This window comes from Molothrus aeneus, chromosome 2, assembly GCF_037042795.1.
Source record: "Molothrus aeneus isolate 106 chromosome 2, BPBGC_Maene_1.0, whole genome shotgun sequence".
Lineage (NCBI taxonomy): Eukaryota > Metazoa > Chordata > Aves > Passeriformes > Icteridae > Molothrus > Molothrus aeneus.
The window spans coordinates 37128934-37153982 of record NC_089647.1 but is presented as its reverse complement, the minus strand read 5'-3'; the positions used below and the strand labels follow the sequence as shown (position 1 = coordinate 37153982).

At 41.0% G+C, this 25049-nt stretch overlaps 1 protein-coding gene across 1 annotated transcript in view; it reads left to right on the top strand.

Annotated features, from left to right (window-relative positions):
* Positions 1–6042: 6042 nt before the first annotated feature.
* The window catches only part of SLC36A4 (solute carrier family 36 member 4), a 94881-nt gene continuing 75874 nt past the window's right edge, over positions 6043–25049 (top strand). The window contains 7 exon segments of the mRNA XM_066570477.1: positions 6043–6064; positions 6067–6150; positions 14453–14576; positions 15101–15191; positions 16211–16299; positions 17561–17656; positions 18851–18935. Coding sequence (XP_066426574.1) covers positions 6043–6064; positions 6067–6150; positions 14453–14576; positions 15101–15191; positions 16211–16299; positions 17561–17656; positions 18851–18935 — 591 coding nt within the window.

Here is a 25049-nt window from a genome sequence, read left to right as displayed (position 1 = left end):
GTGATTCATCCTCTGAAGTAAATTGAAATTGAAATTGAAATCACTAACTGGCCATGGTTTTATGGTGTCCTACAACTTCTTTTACCTCAGGAAGCTCAAGCAGGCAGATGATCATCCTCCTCTTCACACTCCTCTTTGAACTGCTTCATAGGAATACAAGGGCTGTACAAGCCTTGCTGCTGGTAGAGGGAGAATCCTCCCAAGACACATGAAAGAAGTCCCGGCAGTGCATGCTGCAATGTGGATTTTCAGTGCTCTGAGCTGTAGTTCTCTGGAGTTTTCTCCTGAATTAGAGCAGACTTGGGAGTAATGCTTTGTGCCATGGGCTGTACTAGTTTCCAAAGCAGATGTGAATCATAGGAGTGGGAGGGTGGCTGACAGCTACCTCAGGGCTCTGCTGGTGGGCCATGACTTTTTGTGATATTACAGCTATGGGCGCCAAAAGACCTATGCCAATGGATTATATCCAGCTGTGAAAAACTATGAATGGTAGAATTTTTAAAACAGGAATGGTTTGTCTTACACCATCAAAGTTCTTCTCCCCTCTCCTGTCATCTGTTTTCAGTTCTTGTGGGTATACTAAATGCCCTAGAAATGTTACATGAGGATACATGAGCTGTTTGAAGGTGTAAAGCCTGCTGGAATACTGTGGGGGGACTGTGGAAATGGAGGAAGACAGATTTTATACATTCTTGCCCACAGTGCTTTTTGGGAGCTGATTGAAGAGGCCTGTTCCCTGACAGTTCTGGGATATAGTCTTGGAGAAATCTGACTAGAAGTCCAGAACAGGGCCATGACTAAGACCTCCCTGATCCTTTCATTTGAGAATACTCCAGGACAAGACACAGCTGACCATAAGCTGGAGTGAGATGTCAAGACTTGACAGTGTCTCTGGTCATGAGCAGAACTACAGACATCTACCGAATTTCACAAGCATCAGGGTATGTCTATGCAGATGCTTAAGAGCATATGGAAAATTGTATTTCTTGGACACCCTCAGAATTCAAGCACTATTTTTCAGATTGTAGGACTCGTGAAGTTAGGAGGACAATATGGAAAAGTTGTGAATCTGAGGCACTGCCCAAAATTATCATATGATCTCCTTTAGTGCAACTTGGTATGTTTACCATGCAGTACATCTGGTTTTTTATTTATAGATAAATAAGAGCAGACAAAGATTCACAAGTATCTGAACATTTGTGACATTTTCCCAAGTGACCTACTTACTGAAGGGATACTGTACTTTGACTTTGAAATGTACTGAAAGAAAGTTGACACTGGCAGCTCACCAAATTAAACAACAAAAGCAAACCTTGATGTTGGCAATGCTTGAATGATAAGTCCCAGCACATGCAGATCTATATGCAAATAAAGATATTTTATTTTCATTAAGTGACAGATAAAATATTTTACTTTACTGACATGATAATGATTCATGTTGGGAAAAATCCTGTCGGCTTTCTCAAATGTTTCTGGTATTTTAAATGTGCTGATAATTTCTATTTGAAGTATGAACCACCACCAGCACTTTTGACAGCTGCAGTATCTTTTATAATCATATTTATTCTTCATCAAAGCTTAGGGAGAGTCAACACACCCCAAGCTTTTAACATTTTGTTACTAAACAGCTATGTTTTATGGATTCCTGTGGGGGCCATTCAACATTTCTGTGTTACAGCTGTAGCAATCAAACTTCTAAGCAGCAGTTTTGGAGTTTGAAGCATATTTGTTGAACACAATGGGCCTTTTATGATCTGTGTTCTTAAGTGGTGACACTGACAACATGCCTGCTGTCTTCAGCCACACACCTCCTGAACAACTACAGGCACCAGGGGATGCTGGGGGCCACCCAGCTGGAAAGCAGCTTGGCAAGAGGGGAGTGGGCACCCGGGTGGACACCAGGCTGAATGGGAGACAGCAGGGAATTCTCAATGCAAAGGAGGCCGGTGGCATCCTGGGCTGTACTGGGCAAAGTACTGACACCATGGCAAGGGGGGTGACCAGTCTTTCCCTCTGCTCAGCACCAGTGTGGCCTCACCTGCAGTGCTGTTGTCAGTGCTGGGCTCCTCAGAGCAAGAGAGAAGTACACTGACTGTAGAGAGTCCAACCAAGGGCCACAAGAATGAAGTGAGTGGAGCATCTCTTCCATGAGAAAAGACTGAAAGAGCTGGGACTGTTCAGCTGGGAGAAGAGAAGGCTCAGACAGATCCCATCAGTGTCTACAAATAACTGAAGGAAAGTTGCAAAGAGGATGGAGCCAGGCTCTCTTAACTAGCATTTAGTGCCAGGACCAGAGGCAATGGGCACAAGCTGAAACACAGGAGATTTTCTCTGAATATCAGGAAACACTTTTCTGATGTGAGGGTCACCAGGCACTGGCACAGGCTCTCCAGAGGCACTGCAGAGTCTCCTTTGTGAAAATATTTAAAAGCTGCCTGGATAGATACACATGGCCATGCTTTGCCAGGGTGGTGGGACCAAATAATTTTCAAAGATCCCTTCTAATCTCATCCATTCTGTGATTCTAGGAAATACAATGGAAATCAAAATCTAGACCTCCTTCCAAAATTTTTTCACGGCAAAGAAGGGGAGAATCGCATGAAACTTCATATCAAGATATTACAAAAGAGTTCCCCATTTGATATACATCAAACCAAGTCCTTCTAAAAGCTTGAGTCTCCTTCTGTCAACTGCAATTCTTTAAAGCAGCATTACAACACTGAGTTTTTAACCACAGTTTAAGATTTTCAGTGCTCAATTTTTGTACCAAGAAAAAGAAGGAAAATAAGAACCCCTGGGAATGGGCTATTACAGACCAGCATACGGATCATAAGGAACTGCTGTGAAAGGAAGCACACACTTGTAACTAAGGAAATGAAAAGAGATAAAGAAATATATACATGTTTTCAGGTTGCATAATCACAGACTCATAGAATGGTTTGGGTTGGAAGGGACCTCAAAGTTCCAACCTGGCATGATGCTGAGTCAAGGGAGGTTTAGGTTGGGTATTACGAAAAGGTTCTTCACCCAGAGGGTGGTTGGGCACTGAAACAGGTTTACCAGGGAAGTGGTCACAGCACCAGCCTGAGAGAGTTCAAGGAGCATTTGGATAATGCTCTCAGGCACCTGGTGTGACTGTTGGGGTGTCCTGTGCAGAGCCAGGAGCTGGACTTGATGATCCTGACCGGTCCCTTCCATCACAGAATATTCTATGATTCTGTGAACCCCCCTGCCATGTGCAGGAAGTCATTCATTGGACCAGATTGCTCAAAAACCCCATCCCAACTCTCACTGAATGCTACCAAGGATGGGGCATCCAGTTTCTCTGGGCAGTCTGTTCCAGTGCCTTATCACCCTGCCAGTAAAGAATTTCTTCTGTATGTTTAGCTTAAACATCCCTCTTTCAGTTTGATCCCATGATGTTCAGGGTAAATTAACAGGAGGTATTGCTTTTTGATACAGAGGTGAGCAATTTGCTGTCCAAGATCTCATGAAATGTAGATGCCATATTGATTGATATTCAAGGTGATTTTGAAATGTGCTCTTAGATATAAAGCAGTGATATAAATCTTAGAGGAATGTCAATCATTTGCCAATCAGATAGAATTATAGTCTACAGGCAGTTGGATGGCAACATAATTGAGGCCTACCAATGGCTCATTAAAATATCATGCAGAGTAATCACCTTGCAAGGTACTACCTGAGTAAAAGTTAAAACACAAATTATTACAAAAAGCAGGAGAGAAAACCCCTCAGACGTAGGCAGAAGGGTTTTAGTGCCTTTGTATGGCTGCAGTTCTGGCGTCCTCAACTGCAGCTGAACATGGGGGATCCAGAACTCACAGAAGAATGGAACAGGAATTAAGGAAAGATGGAATGGCATCTCTATGAAGGGAGATTTAAATAAATTAGGACTCTTCAGCCTGGAAAAGAGACAGGAGAGAGTACGGCAGCAATCTGTCAAGAATGACTTAGACAAGGTAAATGCAATAATTATTTTTATGCTGCAAGACTAGAGATTATCAAGTAGCAGGCTAAAAAGGCATATTTTTTTGTACCATGCATGAGCAAATTATGGAATTCACTGCCAATGGAGGGTCTGGAAGCCAAATATATAGCATCACAAAAGGAAGATTCCATGAAGAAATGAAAGTCCCTCAAGACTCGAGCAGCCCCAAAGCTAAAGCCCACAGGCATCTGTGTAGTTGGATTGTATATTGAAACAGTATTTCTGTATATTTAATTGGTCCTTGTATTTTTTTCCCTAAAAAAGTGTGGAAATTTAGCTAGAGTATAATTTGGGTTCAGATAGACCTAGCAGAACATCTATTCTAACAAGGGGGATTTAAGCAGACAAAAAAAAATTTACTGAAAATGGCCCTTAAAGATTTTGGGGTTAGCTTTTAATTAAAAAAATTAAAAATGGAAGAAGCTGGGTATTGTACTCCATCTGGCCTTGATCTGAAATGACAGAAACAACATGAGTTGAATTCATGATTTCTAAGAGAGATGCTGTAAATGCTATTCAGAAAAGGAAGCCTATGGTAAACAAGTGTTTGGTGTCTGCAATATTCTCATCATAAAGTCATTTTGCTTTGATGGATGGATGCCTAGAATTTAACCAGATGCAAACATTAAAGCAAATCCTTCTATTCTTACCAAAGAGAAACAAAATGCAGATTACAAAATCACTAATTTCTATTACATTACAGTATCTCCCATGTGTTTTTGAATATTCATTGGTTACTCACATGCTAGATATAACTTTTGGAGCATATTAGAAAAATCTCTCGAAGCACACAACAAACCTGCTCCCAGAAAAAATAATTTTTATGGAAGTAGCAGCAAGTAGTAGAAACAAAGTTTTCCATTGGGTAGGATGTGAAATAAACATGTATCATGTCCTTAACATCTCTTCAATGTCTACACAGGATTTAGTGAGTCAAGTCCTGAGATGCAACGACAAGGTAGAAAGAATGAACACTCAACTCAATACAACTTTAAAGGTCTGGTAATTTTATATTTTCTTGAACAAAGTTTGGCATTGTTATAAACAAAGTAGAATATTGCATAAATGCTTGACACAAATATTGTAATTAGTGAGTCAGTTCCTTAAATCAATAACCTGCAGTCATGGATAACCTACTGGGAGCCCTTTTCTAAAATAAATTTGATGATAATAGCTCATGCACATGGCTCATTTTTTTAATGAAACTTTGGAGGAGTATTTGGAATACACATAAATTTGACAATTGAAAATGGATGCTTTCCCCACTGGAAATTCTTCATAGTAGATAAATTAATTAATGATGTATGTCTAAAGATGACTGAAGTTTATGAGAAGCTTCAGAAGACTGCATTTTGCATTTCTCTTGTGTAGAAAAAAAAAATCAAATTACTTTATCCTATATTCTCCATAAAAAAAACCAAAAAAACCCGAAGTTGTTGTAGGAAATACAAATTCCAGCAGATGGAAACGTTATTACTTTAGTCAAATCAGCCATAGATATAGGTAGTTCTGCTGAAGAAATAGTGGCAGGAAAGAAGAAATACTGGAAAGCAACTAGCAAAACAGGTTAAGGTGGGGAGGTTAGTGGTTAATCTCCTAGAGTTCCAGATGCCCAGCTCTGCTGAACTCTTCACACTCATCCCTGTTTGCCGTCTTTGCCGATTAATTATGGCTCGAAGCTTGCAGCGCCCCATCCAAAGCCGGGCTCTCCAGCCCTGCCAGGGGCACCGCTATATGGGGCCAGCACAGCTGGGCCGCAGCAAAGCTAAAGAGCATCTCTAAGGATGGCAATGATGTCATGGTTAGGGAGCGTCTGGACACTGCTCTTAGTCATACGCTTTGGCTTCAGGTGCTCCTACATGGAGCAGGGCTTTGAAGATCCTGATGGGCCCCTCCCACGTTGAGACACTTCGCGACTCCATGGGCTGGTGCTGCGGCGGGGCAGGACGCCGAGGCAGACGGCGGACCCGCACCGGGAGCGGCACCGCCTCCCTCAGCCCGCGCAGGGCCCGCCTGCCCGCCCGCCGCCCTCGATGGTTCGCTCCCGCCGGGCGCATGCGCCGCGCCGGCCGGCTCCACATCGGCGGAAGGGCGAGCGGAGCCCGGTGGGGCGATGGCCGGCGCGGGCAGGGAGGAGCTGGGTGAGGCGACCCGAGCCGTGCTGCCCGGCGGCGGCGGGGGGGCGGCTGGCTGCGGGGCGGGGAGGAGGGGGCTTGAGCGGCGGGACCGGCCGGCCGGTCCTTACCCCCCTCCGCTTCAGGAGAGATGGTTCGGCCCATCGGGGATGCGCTGCGGCGCTCGGCGCGCCGAGGCGGGCGGGATGAACCATCCCACCTGGAGTGGGGGTGGGTGCTGCGCTGCGGTGTCTCCGCCTCGCTGGGGCCGCGGCGGCGAGGGCTGAGTTGCCGGGACCGGACCGGCGGGACCGGGATCGGGACCGGGATCGGGACCGGGGCCGGGGCCGGGGCCGGGGCCGGGGCCGGGGCCGGGGCCGGGGCCGGGGCCGGGCGGGCTGAGGGCAGCGCAGCCCTCAGGGGCTCTGCGGGACGGCACGGGCCGCTCCCCAGGGCGTCAGTCGCACCTGGCTGGCGCTCGGTTTCTTGGTGAAGTCACGGCTTCCGTAGAAGTTCATGGAAATACGTTCTCTTTGCATCGGTGATGCATTTATCCGCCCTGCAAGGCTGGGTTGGGGTTTCTCGGGGCATATGTGTGTTTATGTGTTAGCGGTATTGTATTTATTACATTTACAGTATATTACTCTTACCACCTTTAAATCTAATTGATGGAGGACACCTAGATGTTAATCTCTTAGTTTTTCTGCCCATGGGTGGACAAGTTAGCTCGTAGTAGGTTTAGTTATAAAGTATAGTTGTGGCTGGGCTAGACACGTGGAAGATCTCATCTCAGAGCTGTGTTTTCAGAATCACAGAGTGGGTCCGGTTGGAAGGGACCACAGTGGGTTCATGTGGTCCGACCTCCCTGCTCGAGCAGGGCCATTCTAGAGCTCATGGCACAGGATTGCATCCAAATGGGTTGTGAGTATTTCCAGAGAGGGACAATCCACAGCCTCTCTGGGTTACCTGTTCCAGTGCACGGTCACCCACACTGCAAAGAAGTTCTTCCTCGTGTTCAGAGGGATCTTCCTGTGCATCAGTTTCTGCCCACTGCCTCGTGTCCTAGTGGTTGGCACCACTGAGCAGAGCCTGGCTCCATCCTGCCGGCACCCCTCTTTAAATACTTACATATATTGGTGAGGTCTCCTCTAAGCTGCTGCTTCTTGAGGCTGAATGAGCCCAGCTCCCTCAGCCTTTCTTCATTAGAGAGATGCTTCAGTCCCCCAGACATCCTTGTTCCCCTGCTGGGAATCTGAGGATTAATCTGCAGATTTTGTCCTGTCCCATGGCAATGATAGGACTTGGAAGACATGCTTCAAATTTTGTTGTCCCCAAGGCTGATCCATCTTGCATCGAGAGATTTTCACTTTGGAGGAACGGTTGCTGAAAGAAATTTTAGAGCTTTTTTCTTATTTTTTCCCCCAGAAGTTCACACATAAGACAGTTTTTCCTGTCAGAAGCCCTAGAAGCTGGATTTTCTGTGTTATTAACGATTTAAAAATGCAATTCCACACCTGATAAGAATTCCAAAATCTTTTGCATGGTTCAGTGCTATTTAATACTTAATAAAGCTGAAGTCTTGCCAATGTGTTGTCACTTAAGAGTGTGTTAATTGTAGAAATGTGTGGCTTGGTCTAGACAGGTTAGTGGATTATTTAAGACTAGTGTCTGTCTGAATAAATGATCCATTGTGGGTTGGGGTAAAATTGCTCCTCAGTAAGTGTGCAATAGCTATGCAGACCTGTGTGCACTTTGGTTTAATAACTGCAAGTGTGCCCATTTTATGAGCCTTCTGGATCTAACAGTTAGGATGCAAAAGCAAACACTTCCTCCTGCTTATTGTGAGGCCTTATTGACTTTCAACATTTGCTTAGAAATAGCCATTCTCAAGATTAATACAGTCTACCACAAAGCTGAATAAATCTACTTTATTAAGTTATGGTCTGTAATGGAGAGAAATAAATGATCCGAGATTTATTTTCCAAAGAGAAATAAAAAGGGATGCAAATAACTGCATGAGGCATAGCTTAGAGTTCTTGACAAACAAAACAAAAGCTGATGCTCACTTTTACTGTTTTGGAAAATGTAATTATTAGTATTTAATAGTAATTTTTAAACCAGATGAGATTTTCCTTTTCAGTTTTCAAACTGAATAATATATTTTATTTTGAGCATTTTGTTTGTTTATTTTTATCTCTCTTATATTCAACAGGAGTAGCTGTAGTGGAAAATAAAAAGGCAGCTGGCTTGTCTATGGTTTAATGGTGTTATCTGCTACTTCCCCCTTGAGCTAGGAAAATTTACCAAGGTTTATCCGTCTGGGCCAGCATGCCTCTAGCAGTACCATTCATAGTCGCTTTGTCTTGCTCTGTAATTTCTTTGGAGGTGGTGGAAACATGTGACTTAGCTGATCATGTGTGCTTTGTGGACAAAGCTGTACTGTGCAGTGAGATGTCCTCTGGAGAAGTGCTGGGAGGGTTATTTGTAGGCTAAAGTACCTAAATACCTAAGCAGCTATTTCCTTCTGTGGTTGAGGGAGTAACTGAGCGTTACTTTGAAAATAATTAGTCACAATGTTTCCTTTGTAATTAAATTTGTCTTGAGAGCCCTGGTTCTGAGTGTTGGATTGAAAAGCCTCTCTGCAGAACAGAGGTAGTACATGGATCATCTGGCAACTGAATGCACTTGCTGGGAACACTGAGCCTCTCCTGTTGTCACAGGTGTGGCTGCTGCCAGATATAAATGCTTATTCTGTGTTAACACTGCAGTGAAGACTCCCTGAATGTGTCTGCTTGTTCATAATTCAGTCACTAACTTTGTCCCATAAGAGCAGCCAGCCCTGGTTGGTGACAGAAGGTCTGGGTATGTCCCCAGGATCATGAATATGACTTTTCATAGCCTGTGGGAAAATATTAGCATAAACCTGCATTTTAGGCTAGTGTAAAGATGATGTGGTGCTGATTTTCTCTTTTATGGAGCATGCTGGCCTAGTCAAAATAGCTGCTTGTTAAATTGAGTCTTTATCCCAATTACAGAGGCACTGGGTCACCCTCTGTTTAATAAACACAGTTCACAGTTTGTGAATCTTGGGCAGTTTCTGGCCCTGTGGGCATGTTCTTGTGTAGAAGCTGACTGAGCAGTGAAGTGTGTGCAGGACCTCCTCTGCCCACTGCTTTTTGCTGAGCACTTAATATACGTGTGAAGTGTTGCTCCAACAAGACCTGTGTGTTTCCTCTCCCATAAATGAGTAAAACCAGCTGATGCAAACAATGTTATGCTACATCCTGTCCCCCAGATCTTTACATGCTTGTATGTCAAATCCACTTCATTCCATTTGCTGACACTGACTTCAAAAACCTGAAGGGACAAAACCCCCAAGCAAATGAAAACCAGACCATATTGCTAAATTGGATTTGGGAAAGGGGTTTTAGACATGAATTTGTCTGGGGCATGACCTTCTCCAAAGGAACATTAGAGGATCGAACTTGGCTTTTATTTTTAATATCTCCTTTAGCTTGCTATGCCTGCCTGGCAAACTCCTTTATTCTTTTGTCACTGTTTCTTCCATAAAATGAAAATGATGGAGATCAGTTTTATCTCCTATGGTGCTGAGTGGTTCAGTTAAATTTGGAAGTGTTAACTGCTTGAGTAATATAGAAAAACTAACTAAAGTTCTTGGTGAAAATTAATTTCTTTGGTGAACTTTTGAACTAGAGGATTTCTTCAGTGTGCTCGAAAAGCTTGAGAATTAAGTAAATTTAGTAATAGTTCAAAGGTTTCTTTGGCAGTATGTCGATAAGTGTTGGCAAGATGCTGGCAAATTCTAGGGGATAGAAAAGTACGTGTGAAGACACAAAATTGTGAAGACACAAAGTTGTTACAATTTTAACTCTATGGATTTAATCTCTCTGTGTTACTGCCGGCTGATTGATGATTGAAATTTGTGTCTTTGAGGATACAGTGTTGACATTTATGTATGATTATAGTGTGATGTGCAGCTGTAATGAATCAGAGATTTATCTCTCCAGTGGCTTAAGGAATTAGTTTCAACATTGCTGTGATAAGGCTGGGAGAAGATGAAATGCAATTTGTGTTGCCTTGGTTGATAGCAGTAGATGCAGAGCTTTTTGGCACCCTGCTTGCATGGATGTTCACAGAAGAAAGCAGAAACAATGTCAGTTTAATTAACTGTTAAAGACAATCAGAAGACAGCATTTGATCTGAAAAGATTTTTGTGGTGGAGCAAGGAGGAAAGAAATTCATATTGGGTGATGGAAGGACAGGGCTGAAAATTGTCTGGTTCTTCGTCTAAGTGAAAACAAAAGGGTGTGCAGAAATGAATTTCCTTATTTTTAGTTGTGCTGAATGATGATAATGCAAAATTTTCAGTAGTTTCTGTGGCTGATCACTGGGTTGGATTATTCATAGTGTGTTTGGGTGCAGCCAGGACAGTTTGGTGGAGCATGGATCTAATGTTGGCTGAGGTGTGCTCTGTACCATGTGCTTTGTGAGAGCAGCAAGACACCTTCATCTCTGATTCAGGTATGACATGCATATGCTGTGCTTGTGCTGCAGTTTGAGATTGTGTTTAAATTGCACATATTGGGCCTTTGTAGGAAGGAATCAAAGTAAATGTGGGGGTATTCAGTGCCAGTTTTCTGGCAATGACTGTTGATGTTCCAGAATAATTAATTTCAAGCTAGATCCAAGTATGGAAAGCTAAAGCTTTTTTTGTCTTGTGCTTTAGACTACAAGTTTGGACCCATTCAGTGTGGATGTTACACAAACCTGGATGTCGCTGTGGGTATGGACTGTGGGACACAGCCACACTATTCCAACAGAGATCTGTTATCAAATGAAAACCAGTGCTTAGAAAGTTGCTTGATCCACACCTCCCATTAATGTCTTAGTACCATTACTGTTAATGGGTTCACATTTTTAGGCCAAAGCTGTACAGCAGTCGTGGGATGAATGAGGAGTGATGAGGAAAAGAAGCAATTCAAGAGCATTTTTATGACTAGGATAGAGACCAGATAGCATTCTTGGAATGTTTTATATAATGCAGTATTGCAGAGGAAACTGTACTAAGTCATAACCTGTATAGTTATGACAATGTGAGTTGATGATGTTGCTGTAGCCTGTGTTTTAAAACTTCTAATGGAACTTATTCTCAAATGCATTGTTACATTAGAATAGGAACAGCGAACTCCAAGCCTTAGTGTGCATATTGGAAATGGATATTCTTGGCTCTAATTCAAGCCATTTCTGAGAAGGTGGGTGAATGGGGCAGTGGGACAGTGATAACAATAACCCTGAGATGACTAGATGGCTTTAAGCATGGGGACGTGACTTTTCAGAAGAAAAATAGCTTGTGTTAGGAAAAATTTAATTACTTGAAAGATGAGGGGAGTGCTTGAGTATATCTAAATCTATTCTTTAAGGACTACCTTTGTGATCATAAGATGGGTCAGGAAGTTGTGAGAGAAAGTAAAATGGGATGTCTAAATAAAGTTCAAGTCTTCTGTGTGTCATCTAGCTACGTGGTAAACAGTGTAAATGTATGTATATGCCAGACGTTCCAGTCTCAGGTTGCAATGAAAGAAGAAAATTTTACTTTTCTCCCTTGATTGAGCAGTTGCTGATACTCACCAAAGCTGTTGGTCCTGTGGGTCATGCTGGTCCTGTGCTACTGCTAAATAAGAGCCTGACTTGCTGCTTCTTGTCATTATTGTTTAGCATTATGAAGAGTATCCTACAAAATGTGATGGAGATAAAACTGGAAAATTAATTTAAGTATTATTTCTTTTATATGTTGTTGAATTTCATGTGATCACAGACTTGCATGCTTGTAGTTTGGCTTGTTCCTTCAGATTGTTAGTTTAGAATCAATACTTTAAAGAATGAAAATCAGCCTAATCAATTGCTCACTGGGTGAAACTTCCTGCTCCCTCTGATCCCTGAGGAGGCAAACTTTTACTCCAGAGTATGCAGGTCTTTGTGAGCATCAAATGTGCCCAGCAGGGACTCAGAGCTGAGGGGGAGGATGGTGGTGGCATCCTCAAGAACTAGTCAGCACAATGCTGTGGGAGCAGAGGGAGGGAACTCTGGTGATCCGTCTTTTGATCAATTCATAGACTATGTGCCACGTACAGAAATGTGGTGAAGTCCACCCTGACTTGTATAATTAGAATATCGCTGAGTATAAATTTGCTTTACAGTGTACTTTCTGGTTGAGTCTCTGACCTCTGATTTTTGCTCTTGACTGGACATCTTTGCTTCTGTCAAGTGCTTTCATTACTGGCTTTCAGCTTTTCAGACATGAAATTTTGACAATCCTTTGGTGTTTTCAGGAGAGTTTGAGCTATATGATTTAATGTTAACGACTTGGATAAGCTGCTTTCTGCTTTGTGGGATTTTTACAGTTGTTCTACAGTTTTTCTTTAGAAGTTGTTTAGCATTGGCTTCAGTGCTCTGCTGGTGGGTTAGACATCTCCAAGACTTCATAAAAACCTTAATGATTTGTTTAATGGCTGTGGTGGGTTGACCCTGGCTGGATTCTGCGTGTCCACAAAAGCTATACTCTATCGCTCCCCTCCTTAGCTGGAGAAAATATAACAAAATGCTTGTGTGTGGGTTGAGAAAAAGACAGGGAGAGATCGTTCGCCATTTACTCACCATGGGCAAAACAGACTGAATTAGTTGAATTTCTTATCAGTCAAATAAGAGCAGGGTAATGAGAAATAAGAATAAATCTTAAAAAACCTTCTACCCATCTCTCCATTCTTCCCAGGTTCAACTTCACTCAGAATTTCTCTACTTCCTCCCCTCCAGTGGTGCAGGGAGATGGGGCATAGGGACTGTGGTCGGTTCACCACATTGTTTCTTCTGCTTCTTTCTCTTTGGTGGGAAAACTCCTCACACTCTTTCCATGTTCCAGTGTGGAACATGTTTCCATGTTCCTCTCCCATGGGAGAAAGTCTTCTGGAAAATGCTCCAATGTGGGTCCCCATGGGGTCACAAACATGCCAGCAAACCTGCTCCAGACTTAGACTCTTCTCTCCATGGGCCCACAGGTCCTCTGCCAGGAAGTCTGCTCCAGTGGGCTTCCCTTGAGGTCACAGCCTTCTTTGGACATCCACCTGCTCCACTGTGGGGTCCTTCAGGAGCTGCAGGTGGATCTCTGCTCCTGCACCATGGCCTGCAGGGGGATCTCACCTTTGGTGCCTGGAGCACCTCCTGCCCCTCCTTCTGTGCTGCAGGACTGTTCCTCTCACATATTCTCAGTCCACTCTCCAGCTGTAGCTACTTGGCAGATTTTTTTTTTCCCTTCTTAACTCTGTTATTGCAGAGGTGCTGCCACCATTGCTCATGGGCTTGGACATGTCCCACAGCAGATCTGTCCTGGAAGCAGCTGGCATTGCCTCTGTTAACATGGGAGATGCTTCCTGCAGCTTCTCACTGAAGCCACTCTGGTAGCCCCATTACCACCAAAACCCTGACACACAATGCCTGCTTTGTAACATAAATGTTACTGTAGTGTGGTTTGTTTGTTTGGTTTTTTTTTAATACAAAATGTTAACATTACAGGGAACTTGAGACTTATTCAACATATTTTATGAATGGATACTGTGGTAGGCAAGTGTAGGGTAAATAATCTTTTTGCTCTTGGCAGGATTTGCTTTGCTTAACTGTAGTAATTTAAAATGGTTATAATTTCCTCAACATTAAACTGGCATAAGATGTTAGTTTTGCCTGAAAGGCAATTTTGTTCACTACTGACTGCTTGCTGTTACTTGGTGCTGTTACTTAGCTGGAATTTTATGCCAGTTTAAAAGGTTCAGGAAATTGCAGCTTTCAAAGCATGCAACCTGATTCCTGTATTTTGGTTCTTTCTTCAATGAATGGAGATACTTTCTATGGTATCTGTCTTGCCTCTCTGAGTGCAAACTTATTGTTTAATTCTGAAGTAGCTACCAGCGTTTAAGATGAATCTCACCCTTTTGTAATGATGGATGACTTTTCTGTTTTGCTTTATGTTGCATTAGCTTGCAAAGTGATTTAAACTAGTGACATTTTCATGATAGAAATTTTCTTTTCTTAATGAAAAACTGTAGTGTTTGGCAATAATAATAATAATAGTAATGAGATGGTGTGTCACTTTAAAGAGAGAGACTATCCTGTGCAAACTTGTGCTCTATATATCTGATTAAATAATCTTTGTATTTAGGAACATGTTAGAACCTCATTGTATGGGAAGTTTGAATCATGTCTTGCTTCTGAACTGTAAACTTGTTTCTAATGCTAACGTAGTGTTACCTCTGTTGTACAGGCATGGAAGTAATGAAGCCTTTAATTGAAGAAGAAGACTCAGATGGCATCTCAGATGAAGAGCATGAAAATACTTTCCTGCCAGTTAAGACACACTACAAGCTTGATAATGAAGAAGGCATTACGTATGTGTTAATCTTAAAGCTTGTTTAGATTTCTTGCCTCTGTCTTGTTTCTTATGAGCAGTTTTCTGAACTCTGAAAGGGTCTTCTTGGACCTGCAGAACAGTTTTGTGGTTATACATAAGGACTTTGCATAATTCTCCCAAAAAACAGCTCATTTTGAGTAGGTTCTCACTTCTTTTGAAGCTAACAATGTACTTGCTGTAAAATATTTCAAGGCTCCTATTTGTAAAGTGATTAGAACTATGAAAAGAACTATGAAATGGCTGCGAAATTAACGTCTCACAAGCTGGAGTAAGGAACTGAAGATCAAACTTCTATTTGAGTGTTCTATTTGAGGGTGTTCATGTGTAAGGATGAATAAAAACATTATTTGAATGTGTTGCTCTTCCTTTAAAATAGCTGGACCACTGTAAATTTTAAGTTGAAACTTGAAATTTAAAATTTTATTATAGAGAAAAGGTGAGGTTGTGTTTTTGCCCTCTACCCCATCAGTGTGTACTTCTAATGTGACGTTTTATCCTCAGGTTTATACAAACACTGACTCACCTCCTCAAGGGAAACATCGGAACTGGACTTCTTGGTCTTCCGCTTGCAATAAAAAACGCTGGCATTGTGGTAAGAATTCTTTTTTCATAGACTAGAAAAGTCATCTAGAAAGATTTTCGGATATATGTCCTGAAAAAACTAAAATCTCAATGCTTCTTATTTGTCACTGCCATATTGACAGAGTTGTGTCATTTCTTCTCTATAATTTGGGGAAATCAGTATTGAAGATGAAGATTTTTTTGTTTTATAGGAAGTTACTGCTTCACCCTGAAGACTTCATTGCATGAGTTGCATTTTTGCTTAGCCAAAGTATTTTTCTGGTCCAAACAAAAAGTTTATCAGAAAAAAAGAAATATTTTCATTTACTCAGACTCCTGTGATGTCTCATGGGAATTGTTTCTATGGGGCTGTCTTATCTTTGTACAGACTTCTCTAGAGACAGATTGTATGTCTTAGGATGAAACATCAGTTTGTTAAATCAATCTAGTTTTTCTGCAAAAATAGGGTATAGCCAAGGTTGTTTATACCTGGTAACACACAATGCATTTCCTAGGGCAGGGTAAATTTAATCAAATGAAATTTTCACCTTATGACTAAATAATCCTGTAATTCCATAGTACAGGTTGTTCAGTTTGAGAGTGAAAATTACATGGGTGTAAGGCAAGTTCCTTCTGTGAAAACTTGTGGTCAAGCATTTATTCTGAAGCAAATGATTTAATTTCATAGTTGTCTGGAGCTTGTAACTTTTGCTGTCATTGCAATTCAAGTGGTTCAAACTGCTGAATTGTGCAGTCTATGCAGTCTTCTTTCTTGAAAAACTTTTTGGCAAGTGAAACAGTTAAAGGAGTGAAGTACTCATTTGGTACTTAGGGCTTGATCACCCCTGAATAGCCTTCTCTTAAGTAGTGAACTGAAAATAAGGGATGCCATGAAACATGAGCAGCAGCATCCTCCTGACAGTGAAAATTTTTTAATTATTACTTTGTTTGCTACAATGTCAAATTTTTTCTTGTAAAGATTTTTCCCCAGCATACTTCCATGAAAATTTCTGTATTTCCTGTGTCATCTCTTTTTTTTCCCCATACCAGGTTGGACCAATCAGCCTTGTGTTCATAGGAGTTATATCTGTTCACTGTATGCACATCTTGGTACGTTGCAGCCACTCTCTATGTCAGAGGTAAATGTGGAACTATTCATTCAGTTGCTGAGTTTGAAGTAATTTTTTTAATTCCTCTTTTCTTTTTGTGATTTTTGGTCCACAAATACTCTGGTACTGTAGCAGTTTCTTCTGTCAGTTTAGAATCTTCTCAAATTCTTAGTGTGTACCTAGTAATGATAGCTGTGCTTTGTGCAACGCATTGAAAAAACATATTTGTTCTCTGCCCAAACACAAAATGAGGTTGGTTTAACTTGTTTTTCCCAGTACCTTCTTCCCTACTGGCAAATAATCAAGTCTTTCTCTTGGCAGTTTAAATGCTTATTTTAAGTCCTTCTTTATATTCATAGAGCTTCTGAGTCTTCATAGCTTTGAAAAATGTAAATAATCTATGAATGCCCAGTTTATGAGTATTTTATAGGAGTAAAAGATAAAGTAAGAAATACTGTTAATGTCTTTCATGATTATATGTGAGCTCTGTCTCTGAATTGTGGCAACTTGATTCTTTGAATATGTAGTGCTGCAGGAATGTGTTAAAGTGATGCTATTGAGCAGATAAGTATTGAATATTCCTCCAAGTGACATGTGCAGTACTGTGGGCAAGCAGTTACTCAGGTTTGACTGACAGAGAATTTTGATTAATAGTGACTTTCATTAAATATTTTTATTGTACTGTCAAGTGTTAAAGAGAAGCAGTGGGAGGGTCTCATGTTGCAGAGTGCAATGAACTTTTGAACTGAGTAGAATCACAAAACTATTAATGTCCCTGTAGCTGGAAAATCTATTTTACCAGATTAATATGATATTGTACTGTGAACAGACCCTGTCATTCCTGAATTTTTCCTGTGTAGTTTTGAATGGTCTTTAAAGTTGATGACTGAAATAAGATCATCCAATCAATTGTGATTTACTGCTTGTGCATCAAGAGTTGAATTCTGTTTAAGTTCTTTGTAATTTTAGATTTGAGATTAATTTCTTAAGCTCATATAACAAGAATATGATTTTGGAGTAGTTTATCAAAAAAACCCGTTATTTTGTAAGAAACTCATTTAGTACTGTTGAACTGGGGGGAAGCAGCACTGTGTTTCACATGCTTGCAGAGTGCTAAATAGCCCTTGCTGGGGTAAAGAAGCCCAAACCATACCTCTGAAATTCAGCAGCAGAGTGTTGCCACAGGTGACAACCTGGTATAATCATGGAAGACCAACAGCATTTTCAAAGTAGGGTTCTGGGTCATCATAGTTTCTGGTAACTCTGTGTTTTCTTCACTTTTTGATTTCAGGATGAAGAAGTCCTCCCTGGGATATAGTGATACAGTCAGCTGTGCCATGGAAGTGGGGCCCCTGTCTGCTCTTCAGAAACGAGCTTCTTGGGGCCGGTAAGTTTGAACTAGAATTTAAGTAAATTAATTTTTAGAAGTTAATGGCTGCACTTGGAATGATTAGGAGATGTCTATTTTACTAAGATTTTACCTTCCTTTAAAATTCTCTTATGCAGTGTTATTTGGTATTTCCTGCTGCCAGTGGTGATTTGGGAGGATGTCTGACTTTATTAGGTACATCAATTTTCAGTTCTACAAGAGCTCTGAAAAAAATGAATTCTGTTTAGTAATATAGGAAGACATGTGTTATAACCAGAAATGCATTCTGTGTTGTCTAATGCAATGAAGTAGTTTAAGTTTTCATTCTCTTTTCCCAACATTTCTCTGCATTGCAGGTTTACCCTGCAAATGTTAATTACTTTGATGTAGGTATTCTGAGACAAAGCAAAACAATTCTTTGGTTCCTGTTTAAATACAACATACAAATAATGGAGAAATACTTACTGTTTTTGCAATAATGACATGAAGATATAAATGGCTTGTTGTGTCTGTTAAATATTTTATCTCTCTTTTACCAAAAAACCACATTATTTTTTCTGTGCCATCTGTTGCTGTTTGTAGAGTTTATGGTATGACTACACAGTAGTGAAATTGTGAATCTAAAACAGACACATTGCTCAGCGTTAATTTAAAATGTTTTTTACCTCACTTGTGGAAGAATTTTTAAAATTCCTGTTACTTTCAAGGATGCAGCATCTTGCTAGTGAGCTAGTGTTTAAGGTATGTTGTGATGACTTCATAGGGATGAAGTAGTGCTCAATTAGAGGGAAAATTGGTTTGTTCTGATATATAATTCTGATAGATTTTTTAATATCCTGATACATAATTTTCTATTGCACCAAAGAATTACAAGCCTCAAATGGGCAATGGGGTCTCCAGAGACTCTGTGCTGCAGCAAATCCATTCTCTGGGGCAGGTCTCTGCTCCTAGCAGAGTTTCATTGCAGTCTGTCTTCACGCCACCATTGTGTATCACTTTTTACAAAATCAGTCTGAGCCACAGTGTTCTTTCAATGATCACCACCCTGTTTTGACAGGGGAGGAACCTGCACTGCACTGCTTGTGAGATTACTGTGGCATTTGAGTCTAGCATTTTGACTACTCTAAAAAGGAGCAGTAATTGCATATTAGGTAGCAATGGGATAATTGTTTGGCTCTTAAGTATAATGTATGTTTGTTTTTTCTTCCTCAGGTATATTGTGGACTTTTTCCTAGTGATAACACAGCTGGGATTTTGTGGCGTTTATGTTGTGTTCTTGGCAGAAAATGTGAAACAAGTGAGTAATGCTGCCATATGAAAGCAGTTACGGGTTTAGATTCATTTTCCCTCCCTTTTATTTCCTATAAAGCTTTTGGTTAAAAGGGGCAGTGGGCAAGGTGAACTAAATTCAGCTCTTGTAAAAGTGTATATTTCCTTCTGACTTTTTTGTTGAGTTTAAAAATCAATTGTGGAAATGATGGAAAATAAGACATAAAATGGTGTAGGAGCCAGTTGTCCCAGAAATATTTTTTTTTTTCTAGGCTTTCTGCTGACTTCCTTTTTTCTCTCCAAACTCCTGGGCATATTTTATCCTTTTCATATAACTGGAATTTTTTTTAGGTTCTTGTTTAGTCCCTTCTATTCACAGAATCCACTGTATCTAAATGAATCCTGATTTTTGTTCCAAAAAATGCCTGACATTGACATTTCTACAGCTTCCTCGGTAGTCAGTTCCAATGCTTTCTTTATCTGTTAGACAGCTGCTTCTTTAGAGAAGCCTCAGATTTCTTACTGATATTGTAAGTTCTTTTTTTTTCATGTTCTAGCTATAAGTAATTTATTCTTTTCTATTTGTGGACATCTTTTATATTTTTGAATATTTTTGTCCTGTCTCCCCTCGATCTAATAGAGGGGAGACATGATATAATCTTAAAATTGTTCTTGCTCTTCTGTGAATGCTTTGCATTTGGTCACATCTCTTTCTTTCAAGTTTTATGCCTGAAGTTGCTGAAGTCAACTAAACAAATGCAAATGGATCCCCACAACCACAAACACCTTTACACATTGCAAGCAACCCCAAACCTTTGAATAAAACCCAGCTACCCCTTTTCTTCCCTGCTGCCATCCATCACTGACAAAAGCAAACAAAACCATGCCTGGCACTTTTGTGACGCTGCTCCTGCTTTCATTTACCTGCTTTGTCTCTTGCTCTCCAGTCCTTCCAAGCTCTTTCTCATAGGGGGATTCTCTTGATGGGGTCCTGGTGGGTGTTGGTCCTTCCTCGGGGCACACTTGGCAGTTGCAGTCAGCAGTTTGTGTGTCTGAGCACGTGGTCCATGGAGGGTCAGCCAGCACAGGATGGATGCTCAAACACAGACGCGTTGAGCTGGTGGTGCTCTCCCTTCTTTTCATAATTCCAGGACACTACCAATGTGCTCTGCTGTGTTTTCTGCTCAGGGAACTATGGTTAGTCAGATGTCATAAAGTTTAATGAGTCTGAATCTCATTGGGCCTGTATCTATACATGCACTGGTGAGGAGGCACCTTGAGTTCTGTGTCCAGGTCCGGGCCCCTCACTTCAAGAAAGACATTGAGATGCTGGAGTGAGTCCTGGCAAGGGCAGTGAAGCTGGGGGAGAGACTAGAGCAGAAGTGATATGAGGAGTGACTGAGGGAGCTGGGGGTGTTAAACATGGAGAAAAGGAGGCTCAGGAATGACCTCATCACTCACAGTAACTGCCTGACAGGAGGCTGTAGCCGGGTGAGGGTTGTTGTTTTCTCTCAGGCAGCCAGTGACAGGATGAAAGGACATAGTCTGAACTTGTGCCAGGAACGGTCCAGGTTGGACATCAGGAAGAATTTCTTCATGGGAGGGTTTGTTAAGCATTGGAACAGACTATGTGGGGAGGCGGTGAAGTCCTGGAGGTGTTCAAGAAAAAAAACTGGATGAGGCACACAGTGCCATGGTGTAGTTGACAAGGTGATGATTGGTCAAAGGTTGGACTTGGTGATCTTGGGGATCTTCCAACCCAAACGTTTCAGTGACTCTCTGATTCTGTGTATGCTCCTGTGAGTAGTGAAGTGAGGAATAAGGTGTGGTAGGTTGCTGAGCATTAATTGTCCATATGGATTCTTACTCTACCCATAAGGTAGGTAACAGGTGGCTTGGCATAGCTTATCTTAATTTAATTGGGAAGAAGGCTGTCCCCTTGGGCAGTTAGCACATGGAAGATAGTTTGGGTTTTTCATCCCCTTGTGGATGAGTATTTATATAGTGTTTAAGAAGTGTTCCAAGTTCTGTGGATGAAGATCTATCAGAATTAGGCAAATTTGTGTATTTGGAAGCTGTGTACTCTGTCATTTGTATGTTGTGAGGGAAAAAAAAATACCAGCCTTTAAAACTACACATCCTACCTTCAGAATCTGTCTCTAAAGCTAAGAATACTATCTGATGTCATTTTGCTGGCCTTCTGAAATGAGTTCTTTAATGCATGCCTTGTAATGCAAGTTTAAATTAAAGCCTTTCTTATCAAATGCTTACCTGATCAGCTGGTTATGTATATGACGTGGTCTTAGGCAAAAGATGAGACTGAACACTTGCTGACCTTGGCTTTTATAGAGTGGGGAAAAAAAAATCCTAAAATGTTTTTCAGGAAAGTTTTTGAAAGCTCATTGAAAGCTCTTGTAGGAAGGCAGCTGCTGCAGAAGCAGTAGCTGCAGAGACCTACAACATGGACCCTATGGATGGGTGGATTAAAGTCATTAGCAATTCAGCAGTTCCACTTCCAAATGTACTTGATTTGGACTGCCCTTTGCTTGCTCTTCTCTGAGGGAGAACTCTGGTTTGTTTCTTCCTGGCAAATTTCTATTGCAGAAATCAGTCCCGTAGAGGGCACCAAAGAACAAAAATTGGTACAGCCTAAGTCTCTAATGATTTGGGGTAGTGAAAGGATGGGGAAGGTCGACAGAGGGAGTGGGGGGTCAGGAAGGGGAGAACTGAAATAAAGGAAAAGCATAGTAAAAATATTACTGATAGCACACTGTGACTGATACATCTGCATTATAATCTGTACTTTGCTGATCATATTTGCACGTTGGTGTGTGCAAATTAAACCCATTGAAACTGGTAGAAACTTATACTGAGATTTTTCTGCATTACATTACGGTTTCCCAGACACTGTGATGCAAGATCCTATCTTCAGTTATGTTGAATAGCAAGTCAAGCTTTTCCTAAGGAAAAATATTTTCCAGGAGCAACAAAGAAACTTAGATTGGTGACAAAAGTTCTGGTTAACTCTGTCAGGTTGTAATATGAGACTTATGGGTGAAAGTGTTTCAGACTGGAGAAGAACAGTAAAGCTGGAATGAAAATCTTGAGGGCTAACTACAGCAAGGCTAGGGAAAGAACACACAGGGATAGAAAAAAGAAGCTGTGCTCAAAAAAACATGGTCCCCTTTCATGCCATAGTTGCTTTGCATTTCCTGCTTGGACACCAGAGGACCCTGTGTAAAGAGTCCTGGCATTTCTTAGAGTCATGGAATTGTGAAGGTTGATTTTTGCAGAGATTTTTATTAAGATTAACCAATACTGCCATGTTCATCAATAAACCATGCTCCCAATTGCCACATCCACACATTTCTTGAACACTTAAAAGGGTGGTGATTCCAAGAGTTTCCTGGACAACTTCTTCCAATGCCTGACCACCCTTTTTAATGAAGGAAAATTTATTCCTTTCTTTTGCATGTTTGCTGAGTTCTCTGCAAAAGTGTCCTCTTTCATTGTTTGCTGATAAAGCTAAGAAATGAAAACACGTTCTTGCTTTTTGTGAGCCTTTTTAAAAATCTTTAGCACCCTGAAGATGACCCATCAGTAGCATACTATGTAGTGGAATTCTGATTTTTTTTCCCAAATTTTTAGGGAAAAACCTCACAAAACTTTGGGAATTGTGCTTAGTCACAAAACTGGATGTGTTAAAAATGCTGCAAAGTACAGTATTAAGTTTCAGAGAAGTGCCAAAACTAAATGAGCTGTGAAACATTTATTTGGCCTGTTCATGCAAAATTGCAGTGTTATAATATAGTCTTTATCTCTCTGATAACATACTGATTTTATCCCAGATCTGGCCTTGTGTGTTGAACTGGCTGTTGCTCTGAGCTAAGTAAGGAAGAAATTAGGAGCAACCAGTGACTGCTGTTTTGAGGTCACTAGATGTTGAAAAGTCCATAAAATTGCATGACAGAAAGAGTGTGGTTTGGGATACAGGCAAGGAAACAGTGGTCTCAGTTGAAGAGACTTAAGGACATGGAATTATTTCTTGCTTCTGAGATGGTTCCTTTAAGAAGGAAGTGTTTTGTTTTTTCAACTGATTTTTTTTCAGCCTCTAATTGTGCATTAGTTTTCTGAGTGGAGAAGGAACTTGATATCTAGATTTGCACAATGTTTGATATTCTTGTATTCAGCTGAATGCTATGCTTGGGTTGTGTAAATGAGTGAAAAAAACTTTTTCAGACATCACACCAGCATGGTAAATTAATGCTTGAGTAACTGAAGTAACTCCTGATGAAATCTTTTGTCTGGGGGCATCACTATGCTTAGTGACTTCAGTGTCTATGTGCTTCCTTTCTAAAACCATAATATTTCCTCATGTGGTTTGGGGAAATGTTTGACACCAGGTCATGTTGCTTTGTTCAGGACAAAGGCAGTTACATGGAGTGTTGGCTGCTCTTGGCTCAGCATGACTGCCATATGCAGTAGTGCACTAGCAGAGAGCAGCAGAGGATTGAAAGTGATTATTGTCCACAATAGAAATCTGAGGTAATATTAATTCTAATATTTAGGAGACTAGGTTAGATAGAAAGTGCATCATAGTCCATCCTAACACAGTCAGCAGTAGATTTGCACAGAACTAAGCAGCACATGAAAATGTTTAAAAATCCAAAATTCTTCCTGCTGTTTTGTATTTTGGTACTTTTGGAACAGTTTTAAGTGTTGTCTGATAAATTTTTTGAAGCAAAATTTAGGAAAACAGTTCAAAGTCATGATGATGTTAGCCTGAAAAAGTCATTATAATCTCATCTTCATTAGAGTTTTCCTTTGCTACTCTGCTGTCAGATCTCCCACAGCCATTGTTTCAAGAGAGAGAGTAGTGATCCTTACTTTCTATAACTTTTGCATTTTACTTTCCAACTCAGCTTTCTTCTACCTGTCAGTAACTCTTGCCTGTTTGTTTAGTTCTTGCACAAGATTAACCCTTGCTGGGTCTTATCTGGTGTGCCTCTTCTGAGTTAATATATAGGATCCCATTTTTGTCACATCTCAAAATCCAACTTTGCAGGATATTTTCTCTGGTCTTGCCTAAGCCCATAAGTGGTACTGCTCTGACTGATGTTGTTAAAGCTGCTCTCTTGATACAAAGTTGATTTAAAGGTGTATATATATATCCACAAAAGGGAATAAACTGTGTCCTCCTGTGCATTTTTATCAGTATAACTGTGTCCATGAATCTGAATTTGTACATGATGAGAAAGCACTAGATGCCACTTTGAATTTAGCAAGTTTTTCCATGCTGTCACTGTCAATAAATATCCTTGTATCCAAGAAAGGTTGTTAGATGATGGACGGATGGATGAACGGACAACTAGCTAAAGAGGGGGAAATAAAGCTGTTTGTGTCATCAGATTCAGAGGATAGTGGTCATGATCAAGAGCCAGCAATGTGCCCTGAAAGCAGCAGCATCCTGGGTTGTATGAACAGAAGAATTGATGGTAGATGGAGAGAAGTGATTGTCATCCTTACTACCCATTTGTTAGACCATATCTGCTGAGTGTTGATACCCTCAATACGGGAATGCCATTGACAGACTGAAGTGAGTTTAGGGGAGACTGCTGAAATGATTGGGGCTGAAGCACCTGTCCTTTGAGGGCTGCAGAAACTGGGCTTTTTCAACTTGGAGAAGTGGCTTTTGGAGGACTTAGGAGCAGCCAGGACTGCAAAGAGTTTAGAAAATAAAGTCAAGTTTTGTGCTTGGTGAGGTCAAATGGGAGGACAAGGGAAAGTTGTAAAAAATACAGGTAGGTGCCGTTCCTATCTCAGGCTAAAGACAGCTGTGACTGCAAATCAGGTTAATGCAGAATAGTAATCTGTACTGAGCAGGTCAGGAATTTCATCATTTGTATATTTTTTATTTTTTCTCCCCTTACAGCTAGAATGTCTTTGATGCCCTGACTTCTTTTTTTAAACTATATTTCAAGGAACAGGACCTGCTACAGGCTTCTGCAAGTCATGAAGTTTTTGAGAATCTGTTTGGCCTCCATTTCCTTCTCCAGAGAATTCTGGAGCAGGGAACAATGTAGGGAGAACGGTTACCACACTTATTGTATTGTAAAGCAGGTTATAGTGTTGTGATTTATTG